A 27,698-nucleotide genomic window follows, 5' to 3' on the forward strand; every position below is an offset into this window, starting at 1 on the left:
TACACCCACACGAATGCACACGAAGCGGAGTGCCGAAATAATGTGCATTATTTTGAGTCAATTATTCTGCTATACCAGAATTACCAAAAACATTGCTCTGGTGTCTATTTTTAAGACATTTGGCAAGTTAGGTGTGCGGTTTACAGGAAAATAATTAACACCCATGGAATACAGAATACAGCATTCAACAGCCATGTGGTTTAAAATATACATAACTATATTATCAGTGGTGTATTAAGACCTTACATAATAAACTGTATTGTTTTTATTAACTTAGAATGAGCCATTTTAATCTACATATAAAACATACATATGGAGTAACAACAGAGTCCTTTAGAGTAGTCTATATTTTATATTTTTATATTCACATTTGGCAGATGCTATTATTCAAAGCGACTTACAGTGCATTACATGGCATACAGTTTATTTCTGAAAACAATCAAAATAAACAACAAGTAGAGATTACCTTAGTTAATTAGATTACCTTAGTAATCATAGTTAAAGCATATCAAAAACTACACTATAGATAATTTTTTACTGTGTAAAATGTGGTCTATATAATGTATACAATGTTAAGTACAGATCGGCTGCCAAACCTTTCTTCACATAGCAGTGATACATGATCGCTGTCTCCCCACATCTTTAGGAAACCAAAACATTTGTTATTTATGCCGAGGTATTTATTCAGAGGTTTAGTTTAGCCACTAGCCAGACAAACAAAGAGACTGGAAACAACGCACGTGCATCTGCTAAAATTGTAGCCATCCACACACTTCCCAGACGTCTAGGCTAAAACAAGACAAAATTTGGGCTGTCAGTGAAAATGTAATAGATGTATAACCATAGCCCAAAACAACAACAACAACAAAAAACAAACAAACAAACAGTAAATGAAACCAAACATTTTGTTACTGTTAACTTTGGTTACATGATAGAATATCAGACATCTCACAAATGGTTTTGGCAAAAACGACATGATGTAACCAAACTTAAGTTTTTTGTCTAGAAGTGGGTTACTTGTTGACTGTATCGGGTCTATAGTTAACCTAGACAGTACAATGAAGACTAATGCTTCTTTCTTTAGTTACACTGCAAAAATTCTTTTTTCAATCCAAAATGTTTTTATAGATTTCCAGTAAAATTATCTAAAATAAAATGTATTTACTTGAGATATGTAAAAAAAATTGCTGAATGTTTTTGTCTCATTCCTTTGGGATTATTTTTTCTTGCTTTTAAAATAAGTTCATCTCATAATACATTTTTGTCAGAATTTATACCTACATGTTCCAAACCTAATATAAAACATGGAAACGAAAGTGCTATTTTTTGGCAAACAAAAATCTGTTCTTTGTAGTATGTCATAGTATGGAAACATGACCACCAATGCTGTTCAAAGCCACTGACATCAAACTTTATGCTATACATGATTGTATGCAAGTGCTAATTAAATTGGAAAGCTAAGATGGAATAACTATACATTTTAGTCAGATACAGTATATATTAAGGTATCATATGGATATGGAAGACTTGGAATATAACCAATCATATAGATTACTTTATGATATTTCTTGACGTCCAGTCCCATTCACTGACACTGTACAGAGTCATGTCAGCACATCTATTTTTCTGTATTAAGAATAACATACAGGTGTGAATTAAAGACAGAATATAAATTGACTTAAAGCTCACATAACACACTGTTTCTGTTTATGTCATGTTAATCTTAAGTACATATAGAGTAGTATTACATCCTTCAAATTTCCAAAGAGTCTTTAGTTTTTTCAGATTTATAAAAGACAGATCGGTTGTATCGATTTTTTACAAATAAATCCAAGCTCCTGGAGGCGTACCGTGGGCAGAGTGAGTCACGAGCAAGCAACACACACAAAACATTTCCCCACTATCTCTGGATAACTTATAATTCACTTCATATTAATATTGTTTACATTGTATGCACTTATTCACAAACAAGAACACAGCTCTTTGGTGACATTAATTTCGTTTCAGATCTTGGTTGGTATGTGTGGGTGTGCGCGCACTTCCGGTTAAAGTGCCCATATAAGGACTTTCACTGTACTTCCTGCACTGAAATTGCCTATAAAAGAAATAAAGCAGTATTGCAACCTATGATACTTTAAGTAATACTCCATAACACCTCCAACTGCTATTTTGACACTTTGCCTCTGTTTAGCATGAGGAATCCAACTCTTAAACTGTGTTAATAAGTCAGAATGCATGTAATAGCTTTCAACACCCCCTTTAATAGACGCTTATTGTAGTGTCGTTGTACTCCCTGAAACATAATCTGCTTCTTCAAACTTTGGCTTTAATGTGTATTTCACTGCTAAGGGTGTCTTAGCTCATTTGTGTGTTTCTGAGTGAGATTTTGTCTATAACTGTTGTGTTAATTGTGAAGGTTATAGTTGGACCTTAGCAAGTGTGAAATTAAGTGAGGTGAGGCCCCTGAGGGCCAATTAAAATACAGACTATATTAAACATTTGGCTGCATGGTGCCTGATCACAATGTTACTGAAGAACTAACAGGACATCATTAAGTTATGTCAGCATAATGTGTAAAGACAGCTTGTAAAAAAAATTTCAGAGGTTGATATTTCAAAACTTTGGAAAGTATCAAACTTACTTTTAGACTTTCGTTTCAAAATCTTATAAATATAGAAATAGTTATAAAGATATATAATAATATCACACAATGAATATACAATAATGAGCTATGCTGTGAATGCAGATAGCATAATTGAGTGTTTCACATTCACAAAGGAGAATTTGAAATGTTTGAGTCCATATTAAACATGTTTGATTGCAGACTTATCTTAGCACATCTGAGAACAGACAATGAGAGATTTTTTTGAAACACTAAAAGAAACTTTGATAGCTGGAGAAACTTGACTCCAGGAGAAACATATGACAATCAGAAGATCTCTTCAGTGACTCTCGTTTCCTTGTAAATATCAAGAGATCTTATTTGTAAGTTTTTCTCATGGATTAGATTATTAGTTGGCTTGATATCATTGTGTTTCTCTGTATGCAGGTGATCGCGTGTGAACAACAGTTTGATTATTCATACGATGCCCGCTGTGATGTCTGGTCTCTAGGAATCACTGCCATAGAGCTGGCAGATGGAGATCCACCCCTGGCAGAGATGCACCCGGTCAAAGCACTCTTCAAAATACCACGGTAAGACAGCAGAGGGAGATATACACACACCACAAAGAGCTGTGCTCAGGACAAACATGGAAAGGCTGAGAGCAAAGATAGAAATTGAGGGACATGGGGATAGAAAGAAGATGTTTGGGAAGAATAGGAGATAGAGAGTTGAGTAGACCACTTTCAATGCACTTTGATGAAAATGATGTTACATGTTTTCACATACATACACAAACTCTTTGATTTGAAAAAAGCAAAAACGGCATGTGGTCATAACAAGACATACTGGCATACTGACACATTGCTTTCATCATGAATAGTTACATATAATCCCAGTTTAGCCTCAGTTAGACCATCTTTTTATGTAGATCACTTTTTTTATCAGAATCTTTTTGACTCCAATTTAACATTTTTTATCTGACCTTCCATCAGCTTCACAATCACACAATTAACCCTAGACAGTGCATTCCCAGCTAGCAAAAAGTCGTCCATTAGACGTTGAATAGACGTAAACCTTCACCGTCTAATTTTGGTCCACTGAAGGTTGAAAATGAAAATTTGTCTTTAAATTTGTCCAACTTTTCAACGTAAAAAAAGTTTTTAGAACGAATAAAAAACTCCAATGATATTAAACAAAGAAATAAAACTTTGAGAGAGAGTTGTATGAATGCTTTTCCCCATCATGGACCTGTAAGTTAAATTATCGCGCTGTCACTCTCCTGCTGCTCTGTACTGCGTGCTCCAGCTCATGGTGAGCAAGGAGACACACGTGCCTGGCCCAACATACAGTACACCATACAGTAAGTGCCGCCTTTTGTTGCATAAACATCGTCTTACATTTTTTTAAGGCGAAGTTATGAGTGGTGTATTTGCATTTTGCACGGGAGTAGAAGACGCATTTTCCGTTTTCACAAGACGCATTTATGTGGCTAGATGTAAATGGAACAGTTTTAACAAATGAGATATCCGATCAGAGAAAACACATAAAGTCAAATATAAGGTACAAAGCTGTCACTGTAGCAGTACCCTTTATAAAAGGTCCTAATATGTACCATCTTTGAACTGCCAATATGTACTTTTGAAGTACTAATATGCACTTTTTGGGTACACAGGTGTACCTTTTTAAAAGGGTACTGTCCAGTGACAACTTTTGTACTTTTATTTCTGAGAGTATACTCGTATACCATCTTTTTGAATGCATCATAAAAAAAGTCTATATATTTGGCAGATGTAAAGCATACATGTGTATTTTTTTGTGTCCATTTTTATTTTATTTTTTATTATTGTAAAAGCTCAGGTATGTTCAATGAGCATCATGTTTGTGCAATTTTTAAAGATTTTAGTTTTGTTTTGCATAAGGGGTTAGAAATGAATGCTTTCATGTTTTTTTGTTTTTTATCCGATTCATTGATTAATCGAACAAATAATCGACAGATTAATCGATTATTAAAATAATCGTTAGTTGCAGCCCTAGTCGTGTTATTGAAATGTACATTTATTATTAATTTCTTCTGTTGTCATCCATGCGATACCTCTCATGTTGTTATAGCATGTCCAAAATGCCCCTATTTGGGCGGGAGAAAAAGGGCTGTTTTCATGCGTTCACTTTAAATGCAATGAGCTACAGCTTTTGGATAGAAATAGATCCGATTCCTGTGAATATAGTCTGAGATAGTGTTGGGCGATATGCCCCATTTTGAGATCGTCCTATCGTCAGCCTGTGAGATCGGCGATACACAATAGTATCGGGGGGCGGGGCAGTAGTTTACTCGTTTTTTTATTTGTTAATTTTTAACTCATTATAGCAAGTCACTTGATTGGTGGACAAAAAAGAACAAGAGCAACAACGTCATGACCACAACCTTCTTAAAACTAATGCCATTAATGCGAGCGCGTCATTAAAACCCTAATCATGATTACTTAATAACTGTAAAAACATGCATCTGCGTGCGCGCACATACAAACAATTCAATGCATTTGTTAGGTGCTGTTGCAGAAGACAACACGTGTCAAGCAGTGGTGCTCTCAGAGGTGCCTTTTTAAACACATTGGTCCAGCGGAACGCGATCATATTTTAAACACAATCATATTTTAAACACGAGGGACGTGTTGCTACAACTCATTATAATGCATATCATAAACAGGATTAGTGATCTGACTTCAGACAGAGCGCAGCTCTCTCTGCACGTACGCGAAAGTGAGAGAGGCGCCAATATGCAGCGGGTCATATTTTAAACAAAAAAGTAAAGTTTGCCTCAGCTCGCATGAAACGCATTAAACGGAACAAAGACATGAAGATTACTACTTTAGTTTATGTTTAGACTTCGGACAGATGCGAGAGCGCGTGCACGTGAGACAGAGAGAAGCGCAGCTGTTCATGACACGATGGATTTGCTAGAAGGAGTCCAAGACGCGCTCATTAAGTGCAGGTACGTGCAAGAAGGAATTCTTTCTTTACAAGCTCTCTGCGTAAAGCGAAGCCCACAAACCCTCATCCGAGGAAAAGCATGCAATGTGGGTGTTAATGTAAAACTATGATAATAATAACCATTCGCCAACTTTCGTCATGACTATCGCCATGAAAGCCCGCCACTGACGATATGTCTGAAGATCGTCGATACACGATACTATCATCTATCGGCACAACCCTAGTCTGAGACAATCATTTCTTTAGCTGTTTCTATAGTGCTACAATGTGCAAACAAACACATGTAGAAAAGCTTTTGGGTAAAGTTAGCCAGTCAGTCAATGGCTGTGGGCAGGGCTTTGTTTGTGTGACATCACATTAACAAGACAATCAAAACTGCATGTCTAATGACACTGCTTTGGTTTATTGTGGATTAAAAAGAAGGAGAGGGTGGATTTTGTTTTCATTGTAGGGTGGTTGTGTTCACACACTGTCAACACACATTTATGTCCAAACACCTTGTAAAAGTGGATTTAGCACAATGCGGACCCTTTAAACCCATTATTGTCTTTAAAGTAAAATTTTAACAGGAACATAAAAAAAGACAAAACTATTAAACAGTAACATGCAAAAATATGCAACCACAGTTTGGGCCAAAACTGTTATTAATGGCCAATCAGTGGTGTTTTTGGTGCAAATTAAAGAATTTGGTTAAAGCGTGCCACACCTTCAATGAGTTTATCATAATCAACAGCGTGCAAATGCAAATACGAGATTTATTGTACTGTTAAGTCAGAATTATCATTATATAGCAGAAGTGACTGTTTCAGTGTTGTTTGGTAGCTTTCTTTATATTTATTTGCAGTTTGATTAATCGCATTTCATTAATGCATGAAACAGCAACCTAATAAATCATAAACTTTCTCAGCTTGTTAATATGCAGTGCAAAAACATTGTTTTTAAGTGTATTCTAATCTAAGTTTGTGCCATTACATTAATCTCATAATGTGTGTGTGTGTGTGTGTGTGTGTGTGTGTGTGTGTGTGTGTGTGTGTGTATAATAGCCACCCAGTATATCTGCCAGCCCACCCTTCTATAGCTGGCAATAACCGATCCTGTTTACAACTTTTAAGACAAGAATATATTTCATAAATGGCAGCTAAAGCTAAATTATATTGAAATTCTAGTTTCAAGGATAAAGCTTACAAAGATTATTTGGTTTTGAACAATATATAATAGAAATTCATTAGCGTAACGTTTGTCTTTAAATCATTACTGAGCTATAAACTTTCTGACAACTTCTCTGTGTGACAAATAGCCATTACTATAGCCTGTGTCTCTAATCAAAGTCTGCAGTATGGGAAGCTAACCAGAAGTATGCTATATAGATCTTAAAAGACCTCACAATGTTGCATCTAAATAACTGAAGGACTTAAGGTGTGCTTACCATATACTGTAATATGCTATAATTGTACAAGCAGTATAGTAATAAAGTGGTATGCTGTTGTGAACATAAACCTCATTCACACAGCACTTTGGTCCTTGAAAGTTTTTGTTAAATTGTCAGAGAGGCTTCTGTGTGAACACAAACACGTCCTGTAAATGTTTTGAGATCACTCCCGGAAAGAGGACCTAGTAACACATTGACGGAAAGCATTCTGTGTGAACAAGACGCAGAAACAATGCCGTAAGGGCCGTGCCATAGTGAGGATGCGTGTGTTGTCACAAAAATAAGTTATGATTCAGCTCTTGAACACAAGAATTTAAACGCAGATCAGCATTCACAATGAGAAATGTCAGCAAACTGGACTGAAGCAGATATCAGGGAGCTCATCACTATCAGCACTGAAAGGATAAGTCCATACATACCTTATTCATCTCCATACGTGCCGTAACTCTGTCTAACGCACCCACCACTAGCCTAGCTTAGCACAAAGACTGGAAGTAAATGGCTCCAGCTAGCATACTGCCCAAGTAGCAGTGCTTTGCCTTCTGAGAATATAGTTCCCAGTATTTATGCGGTTAAAAGATGGCTGTGTCTCATATAACCTTGTTATTTGTACACGCTGTGACTATACAAATCACAACACATAAATAGTAAAATGTTGGCATTATTTTGTCACTTATTGGGAGCAGTATGCTAGCTAGAGCCATTTACTTCCAGTCTGTCTTTGTGCTAAGCTAGGCTAGGGGTGGGGGCATCAGACAGAGTTACGGGACCCACGGAGATGAAAATGGTATGTATGGACTTATCTAACTCTGGGGGATACGATGAATAAGCTAAAGTCCCAAAAGGTTGACGTTTTTCTTGAAGCTGAGATCATTCACCAGCATGACAGAAGAGCAAATCACGCGTTCCATATGATCTTGTCATAAACAAAAATGTACACACATAGTTTCTGGAGAGAGAAATGCCCCTAAATTCAAAGTTTTCCTAAGGATTCAATCTAAAGGAGGGTCTTATATGCAGTGAATTTTAACATCTGTTTGTTTATGCAGGTGTTGTAGCTGTGCTGTAATGCTTGAAGTTTAGATTATGAGAGCTGGATATGAGTAATGATAGCGTTAGAATACTGTGTTTCTGCCTTCGTGGGCCAATTTGTCATATAGTTTATGCTTGAATGCAGTAATCGTGTATAGTATCTACACCGTCATGACATGCTTTAAAATGATGTGCATCATCTTTTTCACCCACCTGTCTTTATCTGCCTCAAGCTCTCTCTTCTGTATACCTTTTTTAGATGAAATTAGATATTTGGGCCCGGGCACATAAATCAGATGCGCGAGACCTTTAGCATGGCAGCGGCTGAATATATCAGTGTTCGCGTGTGTACTGGCGCGTGAAATGATTCTGTTAACATGTCATCTGTCCGGGGCGGCGCTCCCACCATCAGCCGCTCTCAGACAGAGAGATTACGAGGGGGCGTGGATAGATCAGAACCTGTCACTGTGAAATGTTTGACTCTTAATGAAGGACATCAGAGAGAGCTGCACAATACCACAATCTCAATACAATTATGTCATGCTTTTTTTTCACTGACACAAGCATGGATTTTAAATTATGCATAAATGTCTTGTGTTCCCTAGGTACGTTTGAAGAGAAAAAGATAATTTTTTAATTCAGAATTTGTTTTTTGTTTTACACATACAGCTTACACAATTTGTATGTTAGATTTATGTCCTCTTATGTTCCAGTAAACTGAATTTAAGATGCAAGTGAGCATTTTTACATTACATTTGTCAGAACTGGAAAAATAGCTAAGTTTGGGATGAATTACTGAGCGCACAGACAGCCTGCTGGTATTGATTTGTTGTAAGTGGTTGCTGCTTGGTGTGTCCTTATCAGACTTCTTAACTAATTAAACAAGCATTAACCAACCAGTACCATCATGGAAGTTGTACTTTGTGCCCACGGTATATTTATTCAGAATGGCTCCACATCCTCAGATTTCACTGCCCCTGTACCGCCACAGGTGCACGCATGTGTTCATCTAGAGGTCTGACTTTGACTACGTTTCCATTTGCTGAAAAATAATTGCCACCGGACCACTGGGTGGTTGAGAAAATGTACAGGTCTTTTGTACGTGGCAGATTAGTATTGACAAAATGTCTTGTGTGTCATCTATCATCAGAAGGTGGTATGGCCACAGCGCTTGTGTGTGTTTGTGTGTCTGTTTGGGTGTCCATCTGAAGCTAAAATTAAAAGGTACACTTTAAAATGAAGTTTACAGTTTATTTTGATAGTCCACTTTAAACATTACTAGTTTACTTGTAACTTTGCAACTACATATTAACTAACTCTTATCAAAGTATTAATAGGTTTTAATGTTCAAAGTATTAATGTTTATTTTGTAAAATTTGTTTTAGTTAATTGTATGTATATTCCATACGCATAGCCGTCTTTTAATTGTTCGAAATAAAAAGATTTCATTCAAAGTATTAATAGGCTGTTAGGGATAGGAAATGGGTTAAGGTTAGTAGAATAAGCTGATCATTGCAAAGTCATTAAAATATCTGTTGGGGGATCCTTATAATACAGTTTTAGTAAATATTAAAGCAAAACATACAATATTAAAATTAGGGGTGGGAATCGCTTGGACCCTCATGAATTGATTCAGAATCGATTCTTAGGGTCCCGATTCGATTCAGAATCGATTCTTGACGTACTAATTTGCATATCTGTGACGTCAGTACGTCACATTTGCTATCAAAACCAGGTTAATGTTTGCGCTTTTGCTACTAGTCTCTGAACTGTCATATACTGTGCTTTAAAGGCACACCGCGGAACTTTTTGGCCACTAGGGGGCGCTAGACATGTATTTTTCACACCTAGCGCCCCTAGAGGCCACAAATGCCGCAGCACTGTCGCAAAGGAAAAGAACTGGCCAACCTTAAAACTAAACTAAAATCTAAACCTTTAAAACGCTAAACGATCAACATTTTGTGAAGCGCAGTCATGTTACAACTTTCTGATGAGGAACTCGTGGCAGAAGCCATTTCTCAATCTGAAGGTTGCAGCTTCCGGATGTCGTATTTCTAAGCTGCATACGTCATCAAGACTGTCTTATTTCACAATATTAACAATTATAAAGTTGACTGTTATACTTAGTTAATCGTAAATTGTTGCAGTATGCTTATGACTTGCGTATGTAATGCTCAGTTTACCTTAATAAACCAGGCTTGATGACGTATGCAGCCTGCATATTTGACCTCTGGAGGCTGCAGCCTTCCAGTTGAGAAACGACCAGAAGTATTTCCTTGCCTTTTTTCAAACAAATATTGTTGCATCGTCTCTCTCTCCCTCGCCACCACGATTTTCCGCAATGGCGCTCGTATTTCCTCTCTTTTATGTGAAAATTGTCGCTCCAAATCCAAGTAAACCGATGTGTTTAGGTCTGCCGCTTTGTAATACGTCACGTGAGTGACAGCGGAACACAGCAAATGAGGAAGAGAGAAACGCTCGGATCTGATTGGTGAATGAATATGATTTGGTTTTACACTGTGTGAGTTTGAGCAAGTTTGACTGCTGTAGCATCCTGGACTGTAATGTAAATGTAGACAGTAAAAGAAAGGTAAATATGTGAACACGTGAATGCAGCATCTGAATACAGGGAACTATATGCAAGATAAATCGCCGTCATTTATAAAGAAGATCGCATTTATGTATGAATCAAGATCGTGAGTTTATATAAAAAATTGCCTTAAAGGGGAATCGAACCCGGGTCGCCCGTGTCATAGGTCCGTGATACTAACACGGTGCCACAGAGTCACATAATAGAAGTTGCTCTCTACACTCCGTAAGTAGCCTCCAGCAAAATTCACGTTAAAAAAATTGTGTGGAGTGACGTATTTCATAAAGCAGTCGAATTTTGTAGTTTTTCTGTGCTCTGGTTACTACCAGAAACCCTAAGTTTTAAAATACAAGTAAAAGTGATACAAACCCCGCCAGGCTATGTATCAGGCTATGTACATGTCATTCAACCTATTTACTGTCTATGTACTATCACAAGGGTCTTGAAAATGTATTATGAAGGTTAAAAAATTACATGGTGTCACTTTAATGCAACTAAGAGATAAATAATGTCATTCTTATATACGTCCTGTTTCTGTTGTAAGACATTAAAACCAGTAAAAATAGTAATTAAACGTGACATTAATTCTATATGTTAACCGGAATTAACTTCCACGAACTGACTAACGTTAAGCGTCTAATCATCATCATTATACACAGTGATTGGCATTATTACTGTATTTATATAATGCAGCGCACCCAGCGACTGAATAACAAACTATGTGCATATTTTTTTACTGTATTTATATAATGCAGCGCACCCAGCGACTGAATAACAAACTATGTGCATATTTTTACAGAAATATATTCATGTTATATCTAAACAGTCAGCGGATGGTTTAGGGCAGGGATGTCCAATACGTTGATCGCAAAGGCAATGCCGGTAGATCGCACATAACTGCTGCTCCACGCGCGAAATTGTCATTATGGTCTTTTAGAGTAGGAGTGGGGTAAAGTGAGACATTTTTTACATTTGCTCCCCTCTAAGCGAGCTAAAATGATATATCAGTCAAATTTACACATTTCCCATTAATTCAGGATGTTTCCTAGCTATGGAAATTACTTGAATGTATTCAGGACAAAGAGCAGTGAAAATATGATTGTTTTAAAAAAAGTGGTCTTGTGTTGTCCAGCTTAGGAGTAAACTGAGACAGACCAGAAAAATCAAGGGGGTAAAGTGAACCAGCTCGGGGTAAACTGATCCACTTACTTTTTCCACTCTGAAACTACCATAACAGCACATATTGTAACAGATAAAATCCTGACAGCTAGCTTGACAACCACACATTCCAGAACTAATGCTGGACTAGTAACAGAATCAAGGGGATTGGTCAATTAAGAACATTATTTTTCTAAACACTTGAAAGTACAGTAACTCTGAACCAATATCAAATACAACATAATATAATTCAAAAGTTTTATTTTTTTGGCCAGTTTTTGCCTTTATTTCACAGTGAGTTTCGGAGAGGACAGGAAAGTACAGGGAGGAGAGAAGGGTATTGGATCGGCAAATGACCACGAGCCGTGAATCGAACTCGGGTCGCAGAAAGTGTGAAAGCACCACATGTCGGAGCGCTGCCCATTACACCATTGGCTTCGACAATTCAAAATGTTTTAATTAACATTCAAATGGCAGATAGAACCAGTTAGATTAGAACGCAGTCTGGGGGTCAGAACAAAGGACCCTTAGAGCCAGCTAGTGTCTGGGGGTCAGCGCAAAAGCGGTGTTTTTTCCCCAGAATGTCTTCCTGGTGTATTGACTAGGCATAATGGTTTTTCTGCAATGTTTATAACATTAAAAATAAAACATATGTAATGTAATATTACATTAAAATATGTTTTAGACTAAACTGAACTTGTGCCTCGTGTCTCACTTTACCCCACAGCATTTGTCTCACTTTACCCCACCGCCAACTTTTAGAAAAAAACTATCTCTCTTGGAAATTCAGACTAATCTTCAGCTAGCATCATCACAAGGTTTTATATGTTGGTAGTTCATAAACATGTGTGATATAAGTTTTTCTACCTGAATCAATTTGCTTAGGCACAACAGTTGATTAAGTTGACAGCAAGAAAATTTACTTTTACAAGCAAAAAATATATTTTTGTGAAAAAAAACATGCTAACCACAGCAGCATGAGGTCCTGTCCTTCATGGCCAAGGGGAAATTTTAGGGGCTTAAAAACATAATGGTCATAGGACCACAAATGTGTTCCGTTGCCTAGATACAGGGGGTGTCTCACTTTACCCGATGTCTCACTTTACCCCACTCTCCCCTAATTGTGAAACACGCAGGTCTTTTTGAGTTGCTGCGCCTTATGTCTCAAATGTGTTTTGCCAGGTCATTGCAGCTCAGTCGTGTTTAACTTCCACAATTAACAAGGATGCGCATTCTTGTCTCACGCAGGAGTTGATCCACGCGCACGGTGTCTGTGTGTGAGCGAGCAAACGAGAGAGGGAGAGAGGCAGCGTAACGCTGATTTGTATGCTTCTGATACTGTTGTAATTTTCTAGTTTGTTTTACTAAACCGCATCTCCGCTATTTTAAGGAGTACTCGACATGTACTCAAGGATTTTTTTTAAAAACTCCTCAAAAAGAATAGAGATATATGCAGTATAGTCCTACAAGCATTTAAAGTGTTCTTTCTCTTCTGCTCTTGTAAGCTCCGCTTGGTGCTCGTGCAGTGCGCGCTCTCTTAAGTTGTCCGTGTGCATCACCGCTCCTCCAGTTGAGTTCCGCCTTTTGGTTCTGATAACGTCACGTTATTATTTTGTAAAATAACATATAAGAATCGATTCTTGACATTTGTGAATCGATTCAGAATCGGCCCACGTCCGAATCGCGATTCATCTAAGAATCGAGTTTTTGTCCCACCCCTAATTAAAATATTATGTAGTTAATTGGTTGACAGGGTGGTTGACAAGAAGTTGCAAAGTTACCTACAGACCGTAAAATGTCTAAAGTGGACTATCAAAATAAATGTGTATGCAAGTGTGTGTGTCACATCCTTATCCTTATATTGTTCCAAACCTGTAGAATATTTTATATGTTTACGACATGATGTTCACCATCTCCGACTCAGACATATCAAATGACACACATAGTTCATGTTTATACTAATTTAGCATTACTACGTTAGTCTAAATAAAGAGTATTTAATTATATAAATGATTGGGGGAGGGTTAAAGGTTTGATTGTGCTTTTGGGGTGCATTGTAACGTTTCATGCTTGGTTTTAAAAAATCATTATTTTTCATATATATGTCAGTGTTCAGTCATGCAAAATGTCACTATCAAAGAGTGTCATTATCACAGAAGAACAAAAAAAGGCAAAATTTGATGCCAGATTATATAATTGGGCGGTTGTTAATATACCTGGCCGGCTTGCCCAAGTAAAGACAATGTGTGGGAAACACTGTGTTTTATCTTTATTCTACACCGCTGTTTCCATCCTTCTGAAAACAGGCTGTTGAACCCCTAGTTTTATGATGTCCCTCCATCAGAAATACGCAATATGCTCAGATTGGTTAGCTGGCCCAGTGTGTTGCGATTCGCTGACCACCTACCTCACGTTGTCTGGACACGTCAAGCCCCTTCTTACCTTAACTGCTACTTGCATGTGCCGAGGTATTGTAAACAGTGGCATCAATATTTTCATTATTGCCTGAATCAGACCCATGGAATATTAGTGAAGAGGATTGAGCAGGGTTTGTGTAAATGTTGCGGTTTGTGATGTCACTAACCCACGAAGAAGCTATTTTGTAGGTAATTCAGCTGTTCAGTGTAGTTTTTTAGAAGGAGATTTTTAAATATCTCCTGTTGCATTCAACTTTTAGCATTGCATCAAACTTTGCCTTGTTTTTGCTCAAACATCAACGTTACACACAAACTGTAGGTAAAAAAAATGGAATCAGAATCAAGTACAATACCGATGAATTGCCAGATGCCCCACATTCTTAAAGGCCACATCTGTACCCCTTTAAATGGACAAATTATTAAAATTACATAGCTACATCACAGTGGCCAGATAGGACAGGTCGGAGCTTTTTGAGTTTGCAAGTTGTATTTACCTTATTGGGTAACACTTTACAATAAGTTTCATTAGTTAACATTAGTTAATGTATTAACTAACATGAACAAACCATGAGCCATACATTTGTTGCAGTATTTATTCATCTTTGTTAATGTTAGTTAATAGAAATAAAGCGTTTCATTGTTTGTCAATATTAGTTCACAGTGCATTAACTAACGTTAAAGGCACACCATGGAACTTTTTGGCCACTAGGGGGTGCTAGACATGTGTTTTTCACGTCTAGCGCCCCTAGAGGCCACAAGTGCCGCAGCACTGTCGCAAAGGAAAAGAAGACAACTCTTTAGGTCACAAAGTGTGCCTTCCAACATGTCATATGAATATAATTTCATGGTGGGTTTTATTTTATTTAATACGCCAAAAGGTCGCTTAGCTCATGTTTTCAAGCCAGTTGTAACGGTGGTCACTTGGTTAAAGTTTATATTTAAAAAAAATTGCTTTAAAGGGGAATCGAACCCGGATCACCTGTGTCCTAGGTCCATGACGGCACCACAATGTCACGTGATATTAGTCTCTCTTTAAACTCTCCAAGTAGCCTCCAGCTAAAATTCACGTAAAAGACTGTTCGGGAGCCAGACAGGACTTAAGATATGCAAGCAATATAACATTACTTACTTGTCCAAAAGCATGACGGCCAAGTCAGCATCGGTCAGAAACCCCTCCTCCTCCTTAAGTTCACGCCAGCGAGCAAACGCTGGCCCGATATAATTGATCCTCGTCCTTCTTTTTAATCTGTCACTCTCACGTTTTCTCTTTCTGGTCTCTTCCGACAAAACCTTGCGTTTCTTTTTTTTAGTTGCTGCTTTGGCCATGACAAAAACATCAGGAAAATAAATAGTTGCACTCTCACGTCCGAATTTGAGGAAGTGGAGGAAGTGATGTATGCGGTAAAGCAGATTTTTGTATTTTTTTTGTTTTGTGCTCGGGTTACTACCCGAAACCCCAAGTTTAAAAGTACGAGTTCAAGCGATAAGACCCCGTCAGGCTATGGTAGACATGTCATTCAACCTATTTTAAGTCAATGAACCATCACAAGGATCTTGAAAATATATTATGAAGGTTGAAAAACTACAAAGTTTCACTTTAACAAGATTTTAATAAAGTATTAGTAATTGTTGAAATTAACATTAACAAAGATTAATAAGTGCAGTTTATTATTAGTTCAGGTTAACTAATGTTAACAAATGAACCTTATTGTAAAGTGTTACCCATTATTGTTATCTCATAATTACGGTAATTCATACACGCACCCTTTCTTCTGTAAAACACAAAAGACAAGTTTAGCTGAATATCGACTGATCTTTTCCATCAGTAAGGGCTACCATCATTGGGTTCTGCATGTCCGGTAACCAGTTACACCAAATTTTAATATACACATACTAGGCCAAAGTTTGAAATTAATGTGAAATGGGTGAGTAAAATCAAACTTTGATGCTCCTATATTTTATAATACATTTATGAGACTTTACCCTGGTAGGGTCACATATTCCTTAAAGTTATGTAACAATTTCCTTGTGAATCAAAAAATATATTCTTAAATCAAAATAAATTTTTTATATTGTGTTCATTTTATTTTCACAAATAAAACTTATCCGGACATGTTCTTGACAGGTTTCTCTCTCTGTTTATAGCTCGTCATCTACACTGTATCAAACTGATGTTGTGAGCAACATGACTGGCAGCGTGACTGTTTGCAGTCAGATTTTCGTGCCTCTGCAGTTAGATTACGGTAGTATAAACCTACGGTGTTTACATCCTGTCTCAGCACGCTCACAAACAGTCAGCGAGAGCGAATACCACAGCAGAATTTAGCAAGCACAATAAGAGCGCCATCAGCGACGCTGCTTCACTTTGTTATGTATAAGCAGCTCTCTACAGCACTGCAGCATCAATGTGAGCGCGTGGCTGCAGGCGCGCATTATATTTTGCATTTGGTTATTTTCCTTTGATCTGTTCTTCAGAGAGGACGGCCTGTCTGAATATCTATCAAAGCACCGAGTGACTTAGAGCAGCCCAGAATGACAGATTAATGCAACTATGTTTAACAGGGGTTGTTTATACGCCTCGTGCTTTGTTCTTGGTGAGAGTTTCTGATGAAAGAGGCAGAAGATGTGTTTTTAAGTAGTATGTCTGTCCTTCGACCTGCACTGCTTTTTATGTCAGTTTGAGACTTCAGTCAAGCTTAAAAGAGATTAAGAGCCATTGAGAAGAAAGGAAGCACAAGTACAGCAAAAGAAACGGAAATAAAAAGATGTGAGGTCCTCGCTCATATCCGCTGAACAATGGCTGCATTAAATAGTAAAACACTGCAGGCAGGACTAAAATTGGATAATAATCATTTATATAAATGGGGAGGCTTTTACTGTCCTCACAGCAAAGCTTTTATCAGCATAGGACAGTTATGTATATGCTTACTTTTCATTGTAGTGGACCTTTACAAAAGAGTGAATACCTTGATATGTACTGAATAATGACCATATAAATATATTATAGCGTTTGTATAGTTCTCCAGGGTCTAAAAATGTCTAAAAAGAATTAAATTCATTTAGATTAGACTTAACCTTATTGCCACTGAGCCAATGAAATGGAGTACAAATGGCAGCATTTACAAAACACACATGCAAAAAGCATACTGTAGTATTACCATGGCAAATAATCTATATTAAATTAAAATTCAATATTTAGGAAAAACTTAGGTCCCTTACCAGATGTTTTGATCCGGCCCGCCTCCACATCCAGCGTCACAGCTGCTTGTGTGTTAATATATGGGTATGTGAAAGTGTATGTGTGTGAGTTAATCGATGGCTCTGTCTGAGTGTAGCTGACAGAGGGATTATTCGCTCTCATAACTCGGCTGCTCGGCGGACAGATGTTGCCTGCCAGACAGTCGACGGGGCGGCTCATTTGTCATCCAGCATCAGGCCTCGGTGTCCCTGGCACACAGTCTACTCTTTAAAGACTTAAACACTTACAACTCCAGTTCAGTGATATACAGCGGCTCAGATGAGATACGACCTGAAGACCTGCTTAACTGAGTCTCTGCAGCTAAAACTCAGTGATGGCCTGTGTTATGTGTAATAGTCACTGAACTGCAAAAATAAAATACTGCACAAACTGTCAAAGTCTGGATGTGAATGGTAGTACAAATAATGTATGGGGTTTTAAAGATCGCCCCTCCTTAGTTGAAGGTAATATTTATCACTTTATTTGGATCTACATATGGCCAATTTAATGCAAATATCAAGAAAAGAAAAGTTTTTACCCAAAGTATTTAACCATACTGATATCTCAAATGTAAAGATTTGGTTGTTTAAACACCAAAGAAAGGTTTCTATCAAAGTTTTAAAAGCATGTTTTATTATGCTCCATATTAAAGTTACATTTCAGATTTGTTGCTTCTATAACAGAGTAATGTCACATCCATAACGCTGTTTCTTCCTCATAAATGTGCATACAAAACTTATATTACATGTTCTTTGAAGAGCCGTCCCTTCTCCATTTGTTGGGTGTTATTGCTTCTGGTTTGTAGCCTGGCTAACACCAGACCAGTCTCATAGGGATTGAGACGTGGTCTGGGAACCACATGTTCATTTTCTCGTATTTGAGGCATGGTTTACGAATGCTCAGAGCCGTTTATTGGGCACTACGAATGTCTATCAAATGCTTCTGTACGTAGCTCATACCCAATCGGTGTGTCGCATAGACGTCGTGATCGTTCTGTGATTGGTTCCCTATTTCAGAGGCAAAATAGGTCCATAGTTTCCATGCTAGACTTGCAGCGTGAATAAATTTGCTTGCAAGGCAGCATGGGGAAACCCAGGTTTGTGCATTTTAAATCACATAATTCCTACAAAGTATGTTGTCTCCCAAAAACATTTTTTTTGTCACATCCATAACACGTGGACATTTCCATAGAAAACTTTTACATTTATTTTTTTCTGATGTCTGGACCCTATAGGGATTTATGAAAATATAAACAGATGGTTTAATATATTGGTAATAAATGCATTCTCTGAGAAAAATGTTGCATGTATAATGCTAGAATTTCCCATGACATATTTGACAAACGTTAGTGTTTGGTTTAAAACATTTTACTGCAATTGACGTCATGCTAACTTTGCTAGGGGGTTTGAAGACAAAGTGCGTTAAGCGAGACTGCAAAACTATGGCAATAGTGTGCAATTTGTGTAATATGATAACGCATGACATGCATATCAAGCTGTATATCTTATTCGGAAGATGTGATTAAGTAAAGGCAGATTTTTGTATGATTTTGATGATGAGGGTTTACAGAGGAGTTTTAAAAAAGCATTTGATTTCTAGCCCTTTATAGTACTCTATAAGAGAACAACTTGGCACAGTCCTGTGTGTGTGTGTGTGTGTGTGTGTGTGTTTGTGTTTGTGTTTGTGTGTGTGTGTTTCACATTTTCTTTGTGTGAGCAGATGAATGCGAACAGACATTTGTTCTGAATGCAGTTGTACCTTTAGATTTGTAATGTATTTACCATCACTGAATAAGATCAATAGATTTGTTTCACTCTCATTCATGCTTGTTGTAACTCTTTGTGTTTGCGTGTGTGTGTTATCTGCAGGAACCCATCTCCTACCCTACGCCATCCAGAGCAGTGGTGCAGAAGTTTCTGCTACTTTATTGCTCAGTGAGTACAAGAACTCCATCTCTCTCTTACTGTGTATTGTGTCTGAACGTGAATCACATTTTCTCTGTTGTCTAATAAAGGCAGTAAGGATACTACTAAATACCAAATAATAGTTTGTGTTTCTTGAATACAGAGGAAAAATGTATTTAAAATATTTCTATTTTCTGTGTGCAAATGAAAGTAAAATGCAGAATTTGAACATACAGGTGAGTGACGCCTCACTTAAAGGGTCATGAAACCCCCCTGTTTTAGCTCCAACCTACCTCACTATCGTTTTAAAATTGCAACCTAAATATGCGTGGACTCTGTGAGAAGAAAGGCGAGGAGTAATATAATATAATATTTTATCTAGTATAACAAATATTTAATAAATGTCAAGTAAAACTCTTATAGTTGAAATAATAGGGTGTAAGGAAAATGCCTCAGGACATGGTACAGCATCCCTGCCTAGACACAAACTGCCTTATGAGAAAGGACACAGTCCACCTGCCTCTTACAGCTTTCTTGAGCAAATTCATAGTTGATGGCAAACCAGACGCTTGCAGACAAGCTGAGCCTGCATCCTAATCCTATAGTTTTTGTTATGGAACAGTTTAGGCAGGGAACTTCACTAACCATTTCCACTGGTGGCACTTGCGCTACTAACTTTTTCAGTTACTGGCGCAAAATATGATTTGGTCGCACAAATTAGTTATATTATATTATGGATAATAATAAACAATAATGAAACTGTATTGCATAATTAATTTCACTTGCCATCTTTTAAACCACATGTTGCCTTGTTTTTTTTAACGTTGCAGTGTTTCCCACAGATCTGAAATTTACTTGTGGCGGTAGCCTGTGAAAAGGGCAATCATTACCCACCGACAAATAATGGTCTACTATACATGTGACAAAGAACTAATAATGTGTGACACAACACAATACTTTTTTATTTATTGAACATTATTAATATTTATTTCACATTATAGTTCGTTAATCTAACCACCCCAATCTTTCTTTGAACAAAGCTGACACTGTTTGTCAAAGCACCACAAAAACACTTACTGTTTTTGCACTGATATATGAAGCAATTAGATGACCCCTTTATATTCAATCTCAATATAATACAATACTATGTATACTATATTAATAGACAGTGCAGGTCTATAGATTATAAATGTGACTGGTGTTATGATGGTTATAATTTCTGTTAAATAGGCACTGTTAATGCATCTGCTCAATCTTTCTATTTCTCTCTTACTGATTAAAAAAGCTTTATCCACTCATTATTTCAGATTTAAAAGTCTACTTGCTGTCCCGGTGACAGACTTTACTTACAGCTTTGCGTTTTTTATATCTTGAGTCAGCTTGAGCTTTGCTCGTTCAGTGCAATAATCCTGAGAAAAGCATTGCTTTTTTTGCTACCATATTGTGCAAACATTTTAGAAAAGATATGGTTTATTAATAATAATATTATAAAAAATGGGAGAAAGAAAATGCAGCGCGTGGTCGTAACAAGAGCCAGTTGTTATCGCCATAGTAACCGGATGCACACTGAAACTGCACTCGAGCTTTAGCGCGGTAGCCCTCGCGGCCGTTCTCCGATCGACTCAGGTTTTACACAATAATATTAATCAGACTTTGGACCCGAAGTAATTAAACTAGGACCGACCCGGACCCAACTGACCATTTCGGGTATTCCGTGAAGACCTGTAATGGTAAAACTCGGCTAAAGTTCAGACACATGGATACCCAATTCATTGAGAAACAGAAAGCACGCGAACGCTCACCGGGAGAGACACGACGTGCTCGCACGCAAAATGAAGCCAACTTGATGTGTTGAAGGCTCAGAGCATGTTATAAAACGTATTCTTAAAATACACATTTCTGTTTTATTAAATGCTCATAGTAAATCATATTGCCGAAAACATAAGGTAGGTACAAAAATAATCAGTGACACATTTGAGACCCATTAAAAATTAGGGTCGCAATGGCATTTCAAAAGGTCGCCTATGCGACCAAAATGGTCACAGTGTATTTCCCTGATAGATATTTGAGTGCATTAAAGGAGATGTTAAATCTAATTTTGACTACTACTTAGTACTGGTAGGGCGAGTCTAGCCATGACAGCATCGTGGGGAATATCATTCAACGTATTTACACCACAGAAACACCTGCGACCCATGAACGCCTCTCTCGATTACTACGTGTTCTTACAGTGTTTAGTGTTAAAGGTGCAAGTTTGCTATTTTGTCCAGCTGATTACTATCAATATCTGTAATGTTTTCAACTACTTGTAAATCGTGAGGAAATTTCCATTTAAAACATTGTTACGGGGCAGTGCAGTCTCCTGTCAATGACGTTAATATCCATGTGACCCTTTGTCACCGCCTTTACTGACGTAACCCACATTACAACACTGGTCGAGTTCGAAAAAATAAAATGGCGGCCAAGGAAGCAACTGGAGCACAAATTTAGTGTAAATAAACGTATATTTTCACTTTTTACACATTTTAATTGCATTTCTAGCGAGAAATTGGTATTGTTGTTTTCAAATATGTGATTAGTTATCACAAAGGCGCTCTCTGTTTATATTTCAAACACGCTGCCTTTGAAGTGCGTTGGAAAGCCTTTCTCTGAGCGGCCTTCAGGCCTCCGAGTTCGAAGTCATTTCCTCATGAGGCAGCGAGGCCACAAGTCCTCACAGTCCTCACAGCCTTGAGTTTTCGGACGCAGCCAGTGTTGTGGACAAATGCGGAACTATGCGCTTGCTTATGGACTTATGGATAACTCTTTACCGTCTGCCGCTGGTTGTGTCAGCTCCTGTTAGCGTACGGGCCAACCAAACGACCCAAGAAGAGTTTGGAACAAAACGAGGGAGGATCAATTTGGTGTTGCATTATCTGGATGGAGAGAGCTTCACGACAACATTTAACTAGACAGAGATTCTGATCCTGCTTGTGTTTTACGCGATGGGTGAGTTGTTTTGATTCGTAACCCTTCAAAAAACGTATGCTATTATATTGATCACAACATTAGTGTGTTGATTGTAATCAGCGGGTCTTCCCGTGGACGATATGCACATCAAAAGGTATTGTACAGCAATATAAATGGTCATTTTAAGACACTTCACAATAAGATTTGTACTGTCAATACATTATGTAAAAAATCATTGTAGATTGTAAGTTGAAAACTTGATTCTGTGCTGTGTTTACCATCGAATTTGGACTAATACTGTAATATCTATGACTGAAAATTTTGTTTTGAACATCACATATAAACTTACATAGTAAAATAAACAATGTGATCAAACGCAACATTTATAAGACTTGATTACCTTATCCATCAACGTGATTTCTCCTTCTTGTCTGATTGATGGCCATCAGCGGTTGAGTTAAAGACTACAAATCCCATAATTCCACGCTGCTTCAGAGCGTCAGTAAACAACATCATTGTTGTTGTTTGATCTGGCGCCATCCAGCGGCGCAAATAATACAAACTGCATCTTTAAGGGCGTACATTTATACAGAACCGTATCCAACCCCCGACACCCCCGCTGGCCTGACTGCACGGAACATATTCATGCACACACGCACAAACACACAAGCAAGCAAGAAATCTCTTCTCATTGGATTAGAACACAAAATCTCATAAATAATAATGAGATACAAACGTGTCATCTTTCTACAGCCTGTGACGTTGACACGCTATGGAGTTTAAACCTACAAGATAAAATATCACAAAAAGCTAAAAATGAACTAGCATGTTAGCATCTGTTGAAATTAACAGATGTTAACATTGTCTTCTATGATCTGCAACACTACTAACTCTGTTAACATCTAAAGAAATGTTGGTTAGTGTTTCATGAAGTTTTAAACTGTATGTGGACATCACATTTTTTGTTGTTTGCACCATAAAACTTAATTCTATGTATCTTGAACCTGCTGTACACACACGTATACAAATACACTGCTTCATGTTCAAAGAAAAAGATTTGGTTATTATATTTATTGGTTTTTCCTAACCCCAAAATAGCTGGAAGAAATCTGAAAAAAAAGACAAACCAAAGCTCGGGTCTTAGGAGGGTATGCATGCTTTTGCAGTAGATTACATTAACAATAGTGACATCCACAAGCTTTTTTTGTTTGTGAGATTGCCTGACATTCATATTAATACATTTTGTATATTCATATATGTGATCCTGTCTGAGAAAACCCAGCCAAAGTCATTTTTGTGATTGACTGTTTTCTACATTAAATCATCCTATATAATGTAAAGAACATTCTGTGAAAATATAACCTTGATATCTTTAATATGTGAACATCAATGAGTGAAATCAAACTTTGGTGCTCCAAATCTCATCATTAAATTACCTGGATTTCACAGACAGGGTTATATATTTGGGGTTCATATACTTTAAGGAGCCAGTGTACACCCATTCTCTGTACACCCATCAATTGTTAGATCTCAGTAAAAGCTATGGTATTTGACTGTGACCAGATTGTTTTTTCCAGTGTCTGTTGATTATTTTGATACTTATAAAAACAAATATTACTATTTTCTTTACAAGGCAAAATTATGACTATTTCTATTTTCATACTAATATTTCAAAGAAAATGTTCATTTGTCACAAAAGCTCTTCAGATAACGTGGTTGAATTCATGTCATGGAGTTTGTAAGTGAAAGAGTCATCGCTTTGGTTCTGTGCATGTGCCTGTGTGTATAAAAGCACTCAAATGCAGACATTATTATTTCATTATGGAAAATGAAAACATCAGTGAGAGAGAGAGAGATGCTTGTGCACAGCAGGAGGAGCTGTGAAAGCTAATTGACTCATTTATTTGTGTTAGTTGTTGATTTGTCAGTGTGGCAGGTATGTCGGCCGCTCTTGATGAATTAAAAGCACAGTCGGAGTCATATCTTTAGTGTGCATGTGTACTTGAAAGGATTTTATTCTGAGTGCTGCGCTCTCGTTTATTTATTTGCTATTTTCTTGTTCTCTTTTAGCCGTGCTGGCTTCTTTAGAGTAAGTGGACATACAATCTTCAACACAAATGGCTAGTGTGGTGACAGGTTTAAGGTCAGGCTGGTAGGGTCTTAACCCTTAGGTTACTTTAGAGGAGCAAAACTGAACAAGTTATATTTGCTATTTATAAGGTACAAGCATCAGGGATGTAATAAGGTGCCAATGCTTGGCCATATATGTCCATTATAGTGTACCTCTTGGCAAAACACACAACATTAGCATCTTCCACACAATTGTTTTGCACTGTAAAAAATGTAATCTGTAAATTTTGTCACTTTTTCACTTTCACAAAAAAGTTGATCCAATTTTTCACGTTTTACAGTGTACCAGAATGAATTTACCAGTAAGTACAAAATTGTGCTGTTCACACACACGCAATATACATGCTGAGAACATTCAGTCAATATCATTATGTTTTGACGGAGATGGCGTTTAATCGGCTTTTGCATCTGAGCTCAAATGAATAATTGCCCTTCAGGTTTTAGGACTACAAACGGAAAAATTCTGTTGAAGAGTATTTAGACTAATCAAATTGGTTAACTTTGCACGTCATACATGCTTCAGTGTCACAATCAGATTTTTGTAAATAATCATTAATTAATGTATAAATGAAAGAAAGCTTGGAAAAAATCAACACTGAAAAATGTTTAGCATCAGACTGCATAAACTTGCAGTGTTTGTGTTTGGTAGAATAAATCTGCTTCAGTCTCTTGAGGAGGCTTTTCATAAACATCATGCTGAAAAACTGGGTTTTCAGGGCTATCAGATCAGAAATAATTCTCTTGAATAAATCCCATCTCTCTCTCTTTGTGTACGCGCGTGTGTGTTTATGTGCGTGGTGCTGTAGTCGGTATTTGGAGGACACAATGTTATCAGAAGATGCAGGCTGTTTGTTTTGTGTAGGTGTATATAGCAGCGTGCTGTTGTTCATGTGTTACAAATGTGCAGCAGAATGTCTTTCCTTCTGCTATCAGAGCCATCTGCTATTTGGACCTTCAGCTATTCTGAGTGTTAATGGGAGACCCCTGGACCTCCAGTAAATTTACTGCCTTGAACCAGGTCTAAAATGGCTGATCTCAGCACAGAAATAGTTACAGTCTATATTAGCAGTGAGCGGGGAACAAAACTAACGCAGGGTTAATTGTAACACGGCTACTTTACATATTTCTACAGGGCCGATCAATCTTTGCTTTTGGTCTTTTTCTCTGTCAGATGATCTCCTGTGAATTTGTGAAAAGTTTTGATGTGTTTTGGTTAAGATATTGAACAAAGAGTGTTTTGGAGGCATACAAGTAAACTTCTTCATCTTATGTTTTTTTTCCATTTCTGAGTTGGGTTTGTAAGTCACTGAATCAACCTTTATATTATTTTAATCACTGTCTTGTTACTTAAAACATAACAGCATTTTGAAACATCTCAGCAACTCCTAGTAACTGATAGCTGGGATTTTACACAGCGGGGTTAGTTGTCACACAACGTTACTGTGAAGCCTCAGGTATACAATGATAATGAACGAAAACAATGTAAATACTATTAATTAAAATGATAACTGTTAATACAATATCAGGGGAAATAACTCACCATTATGATTTTATGTCTTAATTGTGCACCCCTTTAAAAGCAAATCTATTTCTATGCATTAATGCATAATACAATAATGATTAGATGAAGGATCATGGATGAATGAATGTGTGGATATCTATCTATTATAGACAGATATATAAACAATATCCACCTTTAGTATATAGACAGAATGTTATTGAATTATTTGTGTTTAAACTAAATTTTAGGTGTTACAACAAACCCCTCTGTTTGTTACAATTATTGTATGATAACGGTAGGTCCCACAAACAAACTTGATGGGCCATATTTTAACGATCTAAGCGCATTGTCTAAAGCGCACAGCACAACGTCTAAATGGGCGTGTCCGAATCCACTTTTGCTAATTTAACGACGGGAAAAATGGTTTGTGCGCCAAGCGCATGGTCGAAAAGGGTTGGTACAATTTTTTTTAATGAGAAATGGGAGTATTTCGGGCGTAACGTGCAATAAACCAATGAGAGTCTCAGCTCTCATCCCCTTTAAAAGCCTGTTGCACTGGCGCTATGTCTAATCCCTATTTAGATGACGGACTTTGTAAACTGAAAAACTAAGCGGAGGAAGAAGATCCCCAGTTTAAGATTAATGTTAAATAATTGTGTTGTTTTTCACATTGAAATTGTTATTTTTTGGATTAAAACCTTTAATACCCGTTTTCTTTTAGTCATGGAAGTAAAAAAGCAGGCTTATAGTTGCTTTAAATGTATGGCTATCCAATATCATCAAAAAATAATTTACAAATATGTAAGAAAAGGTTTGTACTCTAAAAATACTTTATTTGTAACAAACAGGAGACGCTGTTCAGCACTTGGACAGCGTCACGAGATTTTTTAAGCATTACTTAAAAATGTTTCTCGTTGTTTCCACAGGTACAGAGTCATCATATACAATAAATCCGTGAGGTAGCATTTAAAAAAAAAACATTTAAAAACAGATGCATTTGTTTAAAGCAAAGCATTTATTTACTTACCAGGCTGCAGGTGAAGCAGTTCTTTGTGCCTTCTAACGTCTCATAATTAGTCCTCATTTATGTCCAAGAGACTCAATAATAATCTTTTACATTCAATCCTTTAACCTTTCATATTTAAAAGCGTTTTTGTGCTGCTGCGCATTCATGTATGTGTTAAGCAAACCCGCGTTGTCGTCCCGTTTAGGCGCATATTACTAATGCGCTCTTTAAATAACAAAAAACATATTGCGCCATTGACTTTAGACATTAGACCAGGTTTTTGTTGGTCAATGGCGTAGTCTATTTTAGTTGCCTCAAAATAGCAATGCGGCAACAATGCGCCTGAACACACCTCTTCAGAACGCCCATGGGCGCAAAAGGGGGCGCAAATGCATTTGCTATTTAAATGGCGCTAAACGTGAAAATTATAATTGCGCAGGGTGGAAAATAGCAAATGACACTTGTGTCGCGCATTGCGCTGCATTGCGCCGGGTGTAAGATAGAGCCCTAAGTGTTCATTTGTAGCAGAGATAAAGGGCTCTATCATACACCCAGCGCAATGCAGCGTAATGTGCGACGCAAGTGTCTTTTGCTAGTTTCCACCCTGCGCAATTATAATTTTCACATTTAGCGCCACGTTGTTTAAATGGCAAATGCATTTGCGCCCCCTTTTGTGCCCATGGGCGTTTTGGTCTAAAAATGAGGTGTGTCGAGGCGCATTGTTGGCGCATTGCTATTTTGAGGCAACTTA

The 27,698-nt window shown here is 37.4% G+C and overlaps 1 protein-coding gene across 10 annotated transcripts in view; it reads left to right on the forward strand.

Moving 5' to 3' along the window:
* Window positions 1–27,698, forward strand: part of myo3b (myosin IIIB) — a 190,159-nt gene that overhangs the window by 27,869 nt on the left and 134,592 nt on the right. For 9 of the 10 annotated variants that reach the window (XM_073854841.1, XM_073854844.1, XM_073854840.1 and 6 more), the window contains 2 exons: window positions 3,050–3,195; window positions 19,326–19,391. In XM_073854841.1, the coding sequence (XP_073710942.1) occupies window positions 3,050–3,195; window positions 19,326–19,391 (212 nt within the window). Of the gene's footprint in view, window positions 1–3,049; window positions 3,200–19,325; window positions 19,392–27,698 lie in introns of those variants that run through there. The other variant, XM_055215543.2, reaches the window with a different exon arrangement.

The sequence above is a fragment of the Misgurnus anguillicaudatus genome, chromosome 17, assembly GCF_027580225.2.
Source record: "Misgurnus anguillicaudatus chromosome 17, ASM2758022v2, whole genome shotgun sequence".
Classification (NCBI taxonomy): domain Eukaryota; kingdom Metazoa; phylum Chordata; class Actinopteri; order Cypriniformes; family Cobitidae; genus Misgurnus; species Misgurnus anguillicaudatus.